We start from the raw sequence: 15,859 nt of genomic DNA, 5'->3' as shown, positions 1-15,859 counted from the left end.
ATACATTACAAAAACATATCACATATTACTACCAACAACAGGCTTGACACTCAAGCTTTGATTACACGGAAGCTGATTTAATTTGAGAATCATCCAACCCGCTCCCTTCCCACCTTTTCTGCTACTCTGCAAGTTTGATCACTTCATTCTCCTCCTTTGTATCTCAGTACAGAGATTTAGGAAAACTGAAAAAAGTTAAGCCTAAATCAGTTGAAATGGTTCCCTTTTAAAACATTCTTTTTTGTTTTGCTTTTCTAACTTCAGCCTGAAGTACGATGGATAAGAGAGAATTAACTAGGTTGATTCAAAGTAGTAAATTCCTTTCTTTGAAGACCTTTTAACTATGAACTCCCCTGTCCCAAAATGAAAATCAGATACAACAGGCCATGGAAAGAAATTGCAGCAATGCATTTATTGGAAATTACAGACATTACATTAACTTGATGGAGATAAAACAAAAGAGCAAAGTACAACTGGTGCAACCTAAAAATCACAGAGAAGAAAATGTGTTCATTTTCACAGAATATCTGAGTTGCTTTAATCTCTGCACACTGTGCTGACTGCAGGCTCCCAAAGGCTTTTTATCTTTTAGGCATGTTGACTAAAATTCATTTTAAATAAAACTAGAGAGTATCCTTTTCCGCAGCTTACACCTATGCGTGATTCAGCCCAGTCAAAATATGATGTCCATGTCCATACACATGAGATAAATCCTGGTACCAGGGCATAGCAGAAACATAGAAATATATACATAAATGTAGCCTTTCGATGCATTTATTAAATTCAAGATAGGAAGAAAATCTTTCTACTGTCAGAGAAATAATTCTGTTACAATAAAATATTCCATAGAGGACAATCAGTTAGTTGCCCAGATTTCATAAGGTACCTAGACTTTCCATCTAATGAAAGAGAACTTTAACTTACATAACTTTATTTATAAGACTTTTCTTCAGAAACACAAAAACAATGTCAGTTATTACAGCCAGCACAGGTACTACCGTTACGGGATTCACGACTGTAGTGCACAAACAAGATTCAGAGGTGGTCACGTTCCAGCACTTTTCTCTCTTAGTATTCTACCGTCCACTGCAAAGTAAACTTCTCACTGAAGAGAGGCAGTCCAGACAATGAGTCAGCAATTACATAAAATTATTTTAAAAAAACAGGGATGCTAAGTACTGCTGAAAAGCAAAAACTGCTTCATCATTTACTTTTCTGCGTCTCCTTTTATAGATGTTATTTAAGAATTGATTCTTTATATGGCAAAAATGTATGGGGAGGGCAGAGTTTGTAACTGAAGTCTGACTAACATCCTTCCAAACAACCTGACTGGCTGAAGATCTAAGTAGTTTATTTGTGCTTGGATAAAACGCTGGGAGTCAGAATTTAGACTGTAGTCCTGGGATGGGTATGAGGCTACATTTTCCATTTCCCATTAAGAGACTTTAAAAAATAATTTTGTTCTAATTCAGTTCACAGTTTTGCTAAATTTTACATGGAAAAAGGAAGGATATCATAGTCTATTTCTGTCAACTGTGAAGAGAAATATCTTATTATTACAACATGGCATTTGTAGAAAGCCAAGTATTGCTGGCAGAGAAAAATCTGAGTTTACTTCTCAGACCTTCTTCAAAACAATTAGAACAAAAATTGGAATTTTGAAATGTGTTTGGAGAGGAAGAAAGTAAATCCTTGTGTTTTACAGAGTATCAAGTAAAAGGGAAGTTCACAATTACCAGGTCATTTTGAGTAACAAATGTAGACAGGCTAGACATTTAAGTTCCAAAGTGGGGGCTATTTTGTGGCCTAATTGATCCAGCTTGGCTGTCAACATTGGTCCAGTTAACGATATAATTACAAACTCCTCCCCTTACTTAGGGTATTCCAGGCAAAACATCTTTGTAATCTATTTAGCCACACTGCTAAAAAATGATGCTTACCCCGAGTGAACATGCATGTGGAAGCAACATGCTAAAGATGGCACATAACAGGTAGGGACGGATATGTACCACATTCCCTGAAAAGTCACATGAAAGTGATTGTCAGTCACAGTCATAATCCTCCCATAAACAAGTCAGTAGAATTTATGACAGGCACATATGCATTTACACAGATTTTCAACAAAAAAAAGTGAAACATGCTGTTTTCTTTGGAGAAAAAATACATTCATTTCTTCAAGTATTATTCAATACATAAAGACACAACTTTATTTCACTACAAAGACAAAAAAGATTTCACATGTGTACAGGGAAGTTTTGCTTTTTCTTCCCTCTGGCAAAGTTTACTCTCTTTTTATTTGCTCTAAATATACATCTCTTTGTCTTTTCTGAAAGCATGAATTTCTTGTTAAATTTCCCTTTATGTCTATGTACACAATCAAGAGAAACAAAACACTCAACATGAATGCTTTTAACAGTTTGAGATTTGCAGATTGGAATTACAAGCCCATTTGATACTACTGGAGATTCCAAACTAGTGGTAGGTGATTCCATTCCATTGAGTCTCCTGAGACTGTCCAGAAACATGCATATGACTCCTTTCCTTTTAGCATCTTAAACTGCACTGCCTGCTCAGGTAGCACTCCTTAAATTATGGCTTATTTGCTATTCTTGCTTTATTATTTGGGTTACAGTTTACTTCCCTCAACAGCAGTTCACAATCAACTAGGGCATCTGCTGGCAAGTGCTTCCTGATTTGTTCCACAGTCTTTTGGTAGGTCAATTTCTCCTGTTCCAGGGATCGGATTAAGGACTTCATTTTGGTCTCTCGAGTCAAAAGATTTTCAAGGTTGGATTCTAAGCTCTGGATTTTAGCATGAGCCACCTGTTTAAAAATTTTAAAAATATATACACACACATATTATGTAAACTGTGTATACACATATACACACATATATTTTAAATTTCTATTCTAAATTTTATTATCATTTGATAATGACACTTGCCACCACAGAATGTTAGAAATGGAAAAAGACTCAGAAATCATCTAACCCAACCCATTCATTTAGTAACGTAATTTCATCAAGGAACAAAATCTTAAATTCATTATTATGTGTAATGCCTCTATGAAGTACTACACATCAGGGTCTTTAGAACCGGAAGTCCTAAACATTGGAAAGCTCAAGAGGCCCTAGGGGACTTAGACCTTAGAAACAATGAAAAGTCTAAGTCTCTAGGAGCCAGAAGCACTAGAAGCCCTGGACAAAGTCTAAGTCTCTAGGAGCCAGAAGCACTAGAAGCCCTGGACAACATCGGAACCAACAGAGGCAAGGAGCCAAGTATATATTCCATGTCTAAGTTCTCTTCTAGCTGTACCTCATTTCCTATCATTTTGTTATAAAAAGTCCAAGTTGGCTCTAAAGGAAAGGTTCGGTCTAACCCTGGGGATCCAATCTCAATTGCCCTGCTGGGATTGAGATTCCTTTCAGAAAACAGACTGACATTAGAAATCAGAGAACCCAGAAGGATGTGGACACATATAAACTTGTACTTTCCCCACTCTGCAGCTAGCAATTCCAACCTCTTTTTCCTCTAATCCCTGAGAAAACCTCTTTCCCCTGTTTTCTCATCTCCACCCACTTCAGCCATACTCTTCATCAATCCCTATACTCTTCCTTTCCCCTACTGTTAACAAATTTCCCTACCTCCTAAAGATTTAACATTCACAAAACCCCGACTTTCTCCAGAAAGTAAGCATGGTGGCCCTCTGCAGCACAGGTGGCTCCTTCTCCCACATGTCTGAAACACTATGCCAGAGAAAGAGCAGGCATATTCTTTCGTCCTCACCGCTCCAGATTCTGCCTCTGCCTCTGTCACTCAGCAATTTCCCTGTTTTTGAGGTTTTCTTCATTCATCTTTATTACCTGGTCCAAAGTCTTGTCAAAAATCATCCACCAGATTCCAATTCATTCTTTCTCATTCCTCAAACTGCCTATCTGGCTCAGTCTCCTAGTGATCCCCAACCCCATAGGATAACTGATGATTCTGATTTTGCAGAGGTATTTGAACTATTTGACTTGTCATGCACACCCTCTATTGAACGTGTTCTGGGATTCCAGAAAGGATTGTTAAAGTTCTTCTAAATTTCATTTCTGATATAATTACACCCTTGTGTAAGTTTAAGCAACATGAAGTAAATCATGCCCGGTTCCTCTCTCAGAGGGACACTTTTATCACTTTAATTGTACTTGGGTGTAGTACGACTAGTATGTTCTTGAAGATACTGCATGGGCTACATTATCTACAGCACTGCACAATAACAATTCTAGAAAAAGCAGCATACTTTACTGATACCTGTCTGGTAATCACGTCTATCTTATAACAGAAGGTTTTTAGTGATAAATGAAACGTGAGGTTTTTGGTATATGAGCACAATTTAGACTAATGTTATGGTAATACCTGTTTTCCTCTATAAATAGTTAAGCATGTACATAGGTCTAATTTTAAGACTGTCTTCTTTTTTTCTATTTGAACTATGTTGACTGAGTCCATATAAATTTATGCTAATTACCAATGAGTCCTCACAATTTCAAGGCAATCCTCTTACTCTTTCCTGATTCATATTCATTTTCTATTATACTCTCCACAGAAACTGTTCAAAGCTTTCTCTTCTCTCAAGCTTCCCACATGACTTTCTTCCTCTAACCTCTCAGAAAAGACTCTCATCTCTACTTCTATTCTACTAAGAAAACTGAGGTAATCTTGCCACAACTGCTTTACTCCTAGTCATCTTCTCCACTTCCTCGTCAACCACTTTGATGCCCAAACCATAGACTATAACTTTTAGTCCTTTCATCTTCAAAGTTTCTGACCATGGGACCTTGCTGTCCTCATTGGTGACTCCCTAAAGGTGAACTATTTCAGGAAGACCCCATTTATACTTCACTCTCTGCTCCTTGGCCACCTTCTCCACAGTCTCTCAGGAAAAGTCTCCACAGTCTCTACAGGACAGGCAAGCCAGCCTAAATGCAGCAGCAAGGCAACCTGACAGGGAGACAGGAAGCAACTTGAGCCAGACAACTCAAAACCCCTTCCCTTAGATCTTGATATGGTTACCCCAGGACACTGACCAAAGAGCCTTGGGACCAGCAATATCCTTCAGATCGCTTGTTCTTCTTCCATTCCAGGGCCATCAGCCATAACTGAGAGGAACCATCACCATGGGAAAGAGGTTGCTCCCTTCCCCACCGATATATCAACTGTTGATTAATTGTCACAAACTGATAAAGCCAAGAGCTCTGGGAGCAACAGAATCCCCAGACTGGTGGTGCTGCCAATCCATCTCAAGTCACCATACAGGGAAGCAATCCCCACAGATTTCAACCTGGAACTGCTTTTGCAGGAGTACTGCAGGCCCTACCTCAACCACAGAAGATATACACACACATAAAAAAAAAAACAAAAACCAAAGTTCTTGACACCAAAGTCCTTGCCAATGTCAAATGTTTAAACTTCAGAAAAGGATATGATATGACAGGATCTATGGAAATAACCCCAATGAAAATACTTTCTCTATTTTGCTGTTGTATCTAAGGATCATGACCTTTTCCCATTGGACTTGCAGTTAAAACTTCCTCTATGTGTTGTCTACCCTATGAGAAAGCTTCTTGAGGACAGAGACTATCTTGATTTTTCTACCTGTATCCCCAATGCTTACTATATCGTAAATACTTTTCATTCATTTACTTTGCCACTGTGTATGTACCTTTTCCAGCACCTACATCTCATATCCTATCTCTATTTCTGGAATCATGTTCAAATCAACTTTGATCAATCTCTCTGTTTCTTAACCAAGACTAAATTGTGTTAATAACTTCATTCCCCTTCTTTCAATTATTTTTCTTGATTTTTATTATCTTTTTCCCCTCCATGTGACTTCTAGTATTATTTTTTCTAATGCTATAGAGTAATTCTTTATTAGGGAAGCTAAGTGGTACTGTGGAAAGAGTAGCTGGCCTGGAATCTGGAAGTCATGAGTTCCAATCTAGCCTCAAACACATACTAGCTGTGCAACTCTGGACAAGTCACTTAATCCTGTTTGCCTCAGTTTCCTGATCTATAAAATGAGCTGAAGAAGGAATGGCAAACCACTCCAATATCTTTGCCAAAAAAACCTCAAATGGGGTCACAAAGAGTCAGACATGACTGAAAAAAATGTTTAAACAACAAAATTCTCTGGTAGTCTGACTGGTATGGTAGGCAAATTAATTTAGGTAATTTTTATTACCTGTCATTTTTATTATATTGGCTAGTCACAGCCATGAACAGTTAATATTTTCCCAATTATTTAGGTTTGTTTCTATAAATAGTTGTTTGCAATTGTATTTATGTCATTCTTGTGTATATATTAGAAGGTAGACCCCCTAGTATTTAATATATTCTATAGGGTTTTTAAATGAAATTTCTTTTATTTCTGGGCTTCACTGCTTTTACAGATAGATAGATAGATAGATAGATAGATAGATAGATAGATAGATAGATAGATAGACAGACAGACAGACAGACAGATAGATATAGACAGACAGAAAGACAGACAGAGAAATGTGTGTGTTTTTTATTTTTGTCGATTTATTTTACATCTTGTAAATTTGTTGAAGTTTTTGTTCCAATTAATTTTAGTTGACTCTTACGGGTTATTTAAGTATAACATCTACAAAAGTGGTCATTTTGTTTCTTCTTTATCTATACTTAGTTCCTTAATTTCTTTTTCTTACCTACTGTTTTAGCAAGCATTTTAGTTCGATGACAAAAAGAAATGGTAGCAAAGGATATCCTTGTTTCACTCCTGATTTTATTGGGAAGAATTCCATTCTAACTCTGTTACAAATAATAGTAGTAGATGATGACAAATGAGAATGCTGTAAAAAACAGGAAGTAATAAGATCCAAGTGTATGTATGGTGAGGCTAGTCTTGGCAAATACAACGGCCCACTCTTTGTCAGAGAAGGGGAAGAATCTCTCTTCTCTGTAGGTTCCCATTACACTGCTCTCTCAGTTCTTACCCCTTCCCAGTCTCCCTTCTTAGAGCTTCAAATAGGTCATGCCTATCAACAGTGGATATCCCCCAGAACTCTGTCCAGAATCCTTCTCCCTCTGTACTATTTCACTTGGTGATCACATCTGCTACAATGGATTTAATTATCATCTCTGTGCTGTCGATTCTCAGATCTAATTATTCAACCCTAACCTCTCTTCTAGTGTCCAGATTCACTCTCCAGTTGCCTATTAGACAGCTAAAAACAAGATGTTCCACAGACATCTTAAACTCAACATGTCTGCAACTGATCTCATTATCTTTCTCTTCACAGACCATCCCCTCTTCTTAACTTGTTTATTATTGTTGAAGATACCATCATTCTTTCAGTCACCCAAGCTTGCAGCCTAGGTGTCATCTTCAACTCTTCATTCAGTTAGTATTTACCAAGGGCATACAATGTTCTGGGCACTGTGCCAAGCACTGTGCGCACAAAGAAAGGCAGAATACAGTCCCTGCTCTCAAGATGCTTACAGTCTAATGGAGCAAACAGCATTCAAAAAGCTATGTACGTACACGTTAGAGAGAATAAGTTAGAGATGGTTAACAGAGAACATGCACCAGCACTACGGGCAAGGGTTTAGAAAGGCTTCTTGTAGAAGAGGAGACTTTAGCTGAGATTTGAGAAAGCCAGGAGGCAGAAACAAAGAGGGAGAGCACCCCAAGCATGAGAGGTGGTCAGTGAAAATGCCCAGAGTTGGGAGATGAACTATCTTGTTCGAAGAACAGCAAAGAGAGAATTGTCACCGGACTGCAGCGTACATGGCGGGCTGAGGGGGAGAGCAGGGTTGAGGGAAGGTGAGTCATCCAAGATAAAGAAGGCTGGAAAGGAAGAAAGGGGCCAGCTTATAGGAGACTTTAAAAGACAAAGGACTTTATATTTGATCTTAGAGGAAATAGGAAACCACTGGAATTTACTGCATAAGGAATGATTATGATCAGATTTATGCTTTAGGAAGATGAATTTGATAATTAAGTGAAAGATGGACTATTGTGGGGAGGGACAAGAGGCAAAGAAATTAATTAACAGGCTACTTATGAAATAATCCAGGTATCAGGTGATGAGAATATGCATCAGGGTCACATAATGTCAGAGCAGAGAAGGTGACATATATAAGAGATGCTGAGAAGATAGAAATGACAGGGCTTGACAAATAATTGGTTACAGGGAGTGAGTGAGGAGGTGAAGATGACTCTTAGGTTGCAAGCCTAGGTGACTGTGAATAGGTGGGACCTTGGACAGTTAAAGGGAACTTAGGAAGATGGGATTTTTGATGTGAAAAAATGAATTTAGTTTTGGAAATACTGAGTTTAAGATGTCTGTAGAACATCCTGTTTGAGGTATCTACTAGGCAGCTGGAGATAAGGGTACCATTGCATCCTGGGCCATCTCCAGTCATCCTGATGCTACACAGTGGACTCATATGGTTCTGGAGGAGAAATCAAAGTCAACTGCTAGTCATGCCATCACCCCCTGATGTCATGGTCTTCTTCAAGAATGAAGGGAGAACACAACCAATATCAGCAAAGAGGTCAGGGCTGAACAGATCTGAGAGTCAATTGCATAGGGATGATGACAGGAAACCACAGGAGCTGATGAGATCACCAAGTGAAACAGTACAGCTGGAGAAGAGATGATGGCTCAGGACAAAGCCCTGGAGGTTATTCACAGTTAACAGACATGACCTGCATAAATATCCAGCAAAGGAGAGTGAGAAGGCAGGTAGGAGGAGAACCAGCAGAGAATACTGTCTCAGAAACCTAAAGAAAAGAGATTACCAAGGAGAGAAGATGCTTCACTGGGCCAATGGCTGCAGAGAGGTAAAGAAGGATTAGATTTGGTGATCTACATATATCACTACTTTGAAGAGACTAGTTTCAGCTGAATGATGAGGTCATGAGCCAGCCTGAAGAGAGTGAAGAAGGAAGCAAGAGGAAAGGAAGCAAAGGCATCAATTGCAGAGAGCCTTTTCAAAGAGTTTAGACAAAAAAGGGACAAGAGACATAGGACAATAGCTAGGAGACAGGGATGGATCAAGTGAGGGTTTTTTAAAGTTAGGGAGGCACAGGACTGTAAGCAATAGGGAATCAGCCAGGAGACAGAGAAATTATCTACAGGAATAGTCTACAAGAAAACAATACTGAAAGCCTTCATAACTCTGACCAATGCAGCAACTAATCACGACTTTAAAAACATAAATTAAATATATTTTCCCCTCATTCTTTCCCTCTAGCCATATCGTACTCATTGTTCTAAGTCATGTTCAATGCCTATTTCCTCTCCAAATGTTCCAGTCACTACTGACCTCTACCACTTCTGAACTGTTACAGCACTTCCTGTTAGCACCACTCATTCAAGCTCTTACTCATGTAATGCCTTGTATTCTTATTTCACTGGTCTGCCTCAATATACCTTTTTCACCAAGGAGAAACGAAGATCCCAAAGACAAGAGATCACTCACACCATATTAGCTTCTCTGTATCTTCCACAAAGTTTAGTAAAGTCCTGTGCACGTGTATAAGCATTTGTTGAAATGAGTTCATTTGTATCTCTCCAAAGTTCTCAGAGAGCTGTGCACTGAGTAGGCCAGGGATGGGGAACCTGTGGCCTCAATCCACATGTACCCTTCTAGGTCCTGTAAATTTGCTCTGTAAAACTTGGACTCAGTACAAGGGCCACACCTGAGGACCTAGAGGGTACATGTGGATTGAGGCCACAAGCTCCCCACCCCTGGGGTAGGCTATAAATAAATGATTGTTAAATTAATCTCTATTTACCTGCAGTTTTTCCAACAAGTCCATGTTCTGTCTCTTCAGCTGATTGTTAGCCTTCTCTAGCTTTTCCAGAGGTTCACTCTCCTCACAGGAATGGGGGGAGGACTCCTGCAGTTCGTCTTGTAGTACATGGTACTCAACCTCATAGGCATGAAGCTGCTTAGAAATGTCCATCTCAAAAACCTGTGATAAAAATACTGTGAGTTAACACTGGCTACATGCTATGAATTTCACACAGTTCATAGGATTTAGAGATCATATAACTGCAAAATGTATAAAATATCTGGGAGTCAATCTGCCAAGGTATAGTCAAGACTTCTAGAAATACAATTACAAATTGCAATTAAAATATAATTTGTAACTATTTCTTTTCAATTACAATTAAAGAAATAAGGAATGCAAATAATTGGAGGAACATTAATTGCTCATGGTTGAACCATATAAACATAATAAAAATGGCATTACTACCTAAAATAATATGAATTTAGTGCTATATCACTCAAATTACCAAAAGGGCATTTTATAAAGTTAAACAAAAGAAAAATAAAATTTATTTGGAAGAACAAAACATCTAAAACCTCAAGGGAAGTAATGAAAAAGTAGGAATAAAAAGCAGGAATTGTCTCCCAACTGTTAGACACCTCAGCCCATGGTTCACTTCTCCAGGACTCTGCTCTTTCATATACAGAAAAGTCATAGTGCTACCCTCTTCTCATGGTCTTTCTTGACAGGGACTACCTGGGCTCATGGCTCCTCACTTTCCAAAGGTAAACCATTTTTCCTAACACTGTCACTGTCACAACCCATTATCACTTTATTCCTAGAACCAAATCACAGGAGATCAAGCTTTTTCTCTGTAGAGGAGCTCATCACAATGTGGGTATTGACCCAAGTTGGTTTATAGATTCTTTACTCTATATTTAGTTAGGGTGATCTATATCTTGCCTCTGTCTAGATCTCCTTATATACCTAACTGGATAAACTTTAAGGTGTCCTTCCCAAAAGGACCACACTCATGCTCTCTTAACCATTTTACTTGGGCTCTGTGATTCACTCTTATGAAGTACAATCATGCAAATAAATAAAAAAATTATTATTACATTATGCAAATTAAGCATAAACAGAAAATTTATCCTTATTTTTTAACCACATCAAAATTCTGCAGGAACTACAAATTAAATTATCATGATCTTTTAATACAAATGGTGGTACATAAAATCCTGTATCATCTATATTCACCCTTAATACATCTATGCATAATCCATTTGTATTTTTTCCTCCAGGAAAATGGATGTGGCCATGCATCCTTCATCCAGGGCACTTACTATTGTAACATTTGTGGTTTCTGAATTCATGAGAGCCAAAGTTATTTCCTAGAGTCCTCAATGTAGTAGAAAGAGCACTGGATAATTTTGAGAAAGATTTCCAGCTCTAAAAATATATCTGGGGGGTGGGGGGAGAGGAGGTTCTGCTGGACCTGACTTTTCTACAACATTTGCTAAACCCCTGAAAGCAAAGTGACAATTAGGAGAACTTGAGGGAAAGAACCTTGGGTGCCAGCAGTTGGGCAGGTGGAGAAAGGGCCTCTTCCAAGAGTCAACGAGATATTGTTTCAAGAAAAGCAAAAATCCAACTTATAAGTTCTCCAGGGCTTGAATGGGTGAACAATGGAGTATATGCTCCTTAGGATTACTCTGACTTCAGATCAAAGATAAGACATTATATAATTATAGTAAGTTTGTTTAATTAATTAAATATCTAGGTTCCACACTCTTATAGATCCATCAGCAAAGAAACCTTTATACAAATTACCAATTTGTATTTTTCTAGAGCCAGGAAGACCCTAGTTCAAGTGCCGTCTCTGACACATACTGACTGTGTGACCCTGGAGAAGTCACTTAATCTACCAAACTCCCAGTCAACTGTTTTAAGGCTCTAAGTTATAAAACAGTTGCTGATCTGCATTGATGCATTAATAGTAGGGCTAGCTAACTTCTTCACTGGGAGTTCCCAACATCAATAAAATCACAGATCTAGTTTTAAAAAAAACACCCTGATATGAGTATTTTTTAAAAATTACATCTTACCTGGGTAATAATTTTCTCCATTTCAGATGTATTCATATCTGGCATTGTGTTTTTAAGAAATTCTACTATGTTTTCAAAATTTTCACATTCCATTATGAGGGTTTCTTGGCTGCTTAGTAGACTGAGTGCCACCTTAAATATAACATCAGTTCCCTGAAGAAAAATAATATCTAAAAAAAAACAAGAAAATCATTTTAATTACACCTTTAATGATGATAAGACTAATACTCTCTGGTAAAATACTATTTGATATTATCACAGCAGGACAGGCGAAGGAACACTTCAGATGTTTATTTTAAAGAAATTGAACTGTTAATTTATAGGAACTAAGCAAAGATTTTTCAAAATGACTTAGACTTAAATGTTTCTGAATTTTTTATTTAACCTTTGAAACCAAATATTTTCATTTTAATCTGGCCCAATAAAAACTGTCAATAAAGCCACAATGAAAATTCAAATTACAGACACATTTATATATACTTATATCTGTGTCTGTATATACTTGCTTACAAATTCATGACATATTTTAAAAATAAAAACCCCCAAAGTCAATGCAACACACTAGAAAGAAAGAAAAGTACATAACACCACCTGAAGGTATTTTTCTTCACAGCAGGAAATGCAAAAAGTAATGACCAGTTACAACTCAATGATTATCACCATTATTAAAATAAATAAATGAACTAAACAATAATTTACTACACCGACATCACAATGGGAAATAAAAAAAGACTTTTTCCCTCCTATTAATCAAGATAAAGATGTATGCTAAATAGAAGGATAAAGAAAAGTAAATATTACCTAACGTAACACAGGAAAAATGATGAGAATAAAACAGCTCGTCTATCATCTAATATGGTGCTCTTCAATACAACAAAACTCAAATTCATGCAGTGTTTTAAGGTTTACCAAATACTTTCTCCACAATGACCCAACGCCACAGGCAATACAAGGATTATTCACTGAGTCAGTGAAAGTCAGTGATGTGCTAAAAGTCATATAGCTAATTAAAGAAAGCCAGGATTCTAACTAACGCAGATCCTCACAAAAGTCCTACAAAAGCAAGCAGCAAAGGAAACACATCTTATAACAGAAAAACTGAGGTGGCACAACTAAGGCTAGAACCTTAAGTCTTCTGGCTCCAAATTCAGGATTCTTTCATTCTATTAGAGAAGATCAGCACTTGAGCTGCTGTGATTAACCTGTATCAGCATTCCAGAACCCATGATACTTGATCCGTGTGAGTGCTCCCACCACCAGTGAAGTCCATAACCCCTTCGGACCTTAGTGGGCTGCTCCCCTGATTAGTTGCTTGAGCCAAAAGAAATGTCAAGTTATTACCTTCTGGCAATCAAGCTCTCTGAATTTAGCTAGGCTATTCCTCTGACAGGTGGCACAAAAGTCTCTAATGCTCAATCAGTACTTCAAATTTTTCCAGTTTTTAAGGACCAACCTGTTAAAACTAATATTCTGTTGACAAAGCCTTCAGAATACTTTCCATTACGTAATGAGAGTAAGACTTTAATGGAAACTGACTACTAAAAAGTAATTACCTCCATTTCCAAATCTCCCCATCTAGATCAGGGATTCACAAAGTGCTACCTACTCTGTAGCCTGTATTTGTCAGAGAGCTAAAAATGGTTTTTACACTTTCAAGTTTTTTTGTGCTTAGAAATGTAAGAATTATTCTTGGTTCATAGGCCACATCAAAACAGGTGGTGAATGTCTACCTGACCCCTGTCCGAAATAGCTGTGGAAGAGGAGAAAGAGGAAGAGAGAAAGGATTCCAGACTGATGGTTTTACCTACATAGGAAACTCCCTGGGATCTAAGTCTCCTGCAATATTAACAGATCAATAACACTGAATCAACAACAAGACCATAACTTAATGTTACATGCCCCAGGTCATAGAGTTATAATGTGTCCCAGGAAGGACTTGAACCCAGCTCTTCCTGACTCCAAGGCCAGTTCTCTATCTACTGTGTCATGCTGTCTCTAGATATTTCAATGTGCCGTGGCAAAACAAGGAACCTCAGATAAGAACAGACGATGACAAAATCAGTAATAATTAGGTAAAATACTCATTACTAAACATGCTTTTCCCATCCTCAGCCACAAAAGCTTATGAAAATTCAAAGAAGGAAACAGCAACTGGCATCATAACAAAGCTCACAGTGACATTTGTGGGAGGGCATCCTTCAGACTTTCAAATCTAGAAGTGAGGGAAAGTGTTCTCTGCAGAAGTATAATATCAGCTTTTTGAGGTGAGCCATAAGACACTTACCCAATGAAAACAGTACAGTGATCTAAGTGAACTCTTTCTGGAAAGAGACAGACTAGATTTTCTTTAAGGAAAAGAGAAGTGAAACATGAAAGAATTCACAAAAAGACATATTAAGGGAAACTGAACCTCCACAGGAAATTTCTTTAGAGATATTATGTCAATGAAAAAAGAAGTCTTCCAGGAAAGCCTGATTTAGTGATTCTCAGGCTTAATCTATGAATTCTACTTTATTCTGATGAGAACCTCCAGAGAGTGTTTGCAAAAACAGATACAAACATTGTCTTTACTAATTATCAACATGGACAGCTAAGCACAAGAAAAAATGAGCCTTCCCTGAAACCAGAAAGTTACTGAGAAATAATAATAATGACTATACCTTAAATTCAGCAAAAATGTATCAAGTACCTCTCTATTGTGTAAAGGCATGAGGAGAAATTCAGAATTTAAGCACGACATGGTCCATGACTTCACAGAGCTTAAAATCTAATAGAAGGAAAAGTTCCATATATAGAGAACTTTAATTTATAAAAATACATGATACATACATTAGAAAGGGGCTAAACAACAGGCAATAGGGGGCAGAGCCAACCAAGATGGTAGAGTAGAAGCAGGGATCTGTTTGAGCTCTCCCCCCATACCCCACAAAAAACTGTAAAGAATGACTATAAATGAATTCTAGAGAAACACAAGCAACAAAATGACAGAGTGAAGCAAATATCCAGCCCAAGACAATCTGGGCTGGGAGTAGAGCACAGTTTGGCATGTGCCATGCCTGCAAGGATGGAGCTGGAGCAGGCCACTGCTTGGGCAGTGTCTCCTTCTGGAGTCCTTCACTTAACAAAGAGTTCAAAAGTCAAGTAATTGGCTAGGAAAATGAGCAAATGAGAGGAAAAAACAGACTACAGAGTCTTACTTTCTCAGTGACAAGGTATTTTCTTACATCACTGGTGACAAGGAATATCAAAACATACAACCAGAAGAAGACAACAAAGTCAAAGTTCCTGCATCAAAGGCCCCTAAGAAAAATATGAATTGATTTCAGGCCACAGAAGAGCTCAAAAGGGATTTGAAAATCAAGTAAGAGAAGTAGAGAAAAAACTGGAAAGAGAAATGAGAGTGATGCAAGAAAGTCATGAAAAACAATTCAACAGTTTGCTCAAGGAGACCCCAAAAATACTGAAAAAAATAATACCTTTAAAATTAGACTAACCCAAATGGCAAATGAGATCCAAAAGCACACTGAAGAAAATAATTCCTTAAAAATTACAATGGAGCAAATGGAAACTAATTACTTTATGAGAAATCAAGAAATTATTTTTTAAAAAAAACCAAAAGAATGAAAAAACAGAAGACAATGTGAAATATCTCAATGGAAAAAGAACTGATCTGGAAAATGGATTCAGGAGAGATAATTTTAAAATTGTTGGTCTACCTGAAAGCCATAATCAAAAAAAAGCCTAGACATTATCTTTCAAGAAATTACCAAAGAAAACTGTCCTCATATTCTAGAACCAGTGGGTAAAATAGAAATTGAAAGGATTCATCAATCACCTCCTGAAAGAGATCCCAAAAGGAAAACTCCTAGGAATATTGTAGACAAATTCCAGAGTTCCCAGGTCAAGGAGAAAATATTATAAGCAGCAAGAAAGAAACAATTCAAGTACATGAAAACACAATCACG

General features: G+C 37.6%; 1 protein-coding gene across 7 annotated transcripts in view; it reads right to left on the bottom strand.

Moving 5' to 3' along the window:
- Positions 1–387: 387 nt before the first annotated feature.
- Positions 388–15,859, bottom strand: part of TBC1D4 (TBC1 domain family member 4) — a 216,783-nt gene continuing 201,311 nt past the window's right edge. For all 7 annotated transcript variants that reach the window (XM_072622295.1, XM_072622300.1, XM_072622294.1 and 4 more), the window contains 3 exons: positions 11,895–12,064; positions 9,811–9,990; positions 388–2,823 (listed from right to left, as the gene is read on the bottom strand). In XM_072622295.1, the coding sequence (XP_072478396.1) occupies positions 2,590–2,823; positions 9,811–9,990; positions 11,895–12,064 (584 nt within the window). In that variant the 3' untranslated portion in view covers positions 388–2,589. The remainder of the gene's footprint in view (positions 2,824–9,810; positions 9,991–11,894; positions 12,065–15,859) is intronic.

This window comes from Notamacropus eugenii, chromosome 6, assembly GCF_028372415.1.
Source record: "Notamacropus eugenii isolate mMacEug1 chromosome 6, mMacEug1.pri_v2, whole genome shotgun sequence".
Lineage (NCBI taxonomy): Eukaryota > Metazoa > Chordata > Mammalia > Diprotodontia > Macropodidae > Notamacropus > Notamacropus eugenii.
This window is presented reverse-complemented; position numbering and strand designations above follow the sequence as displayed.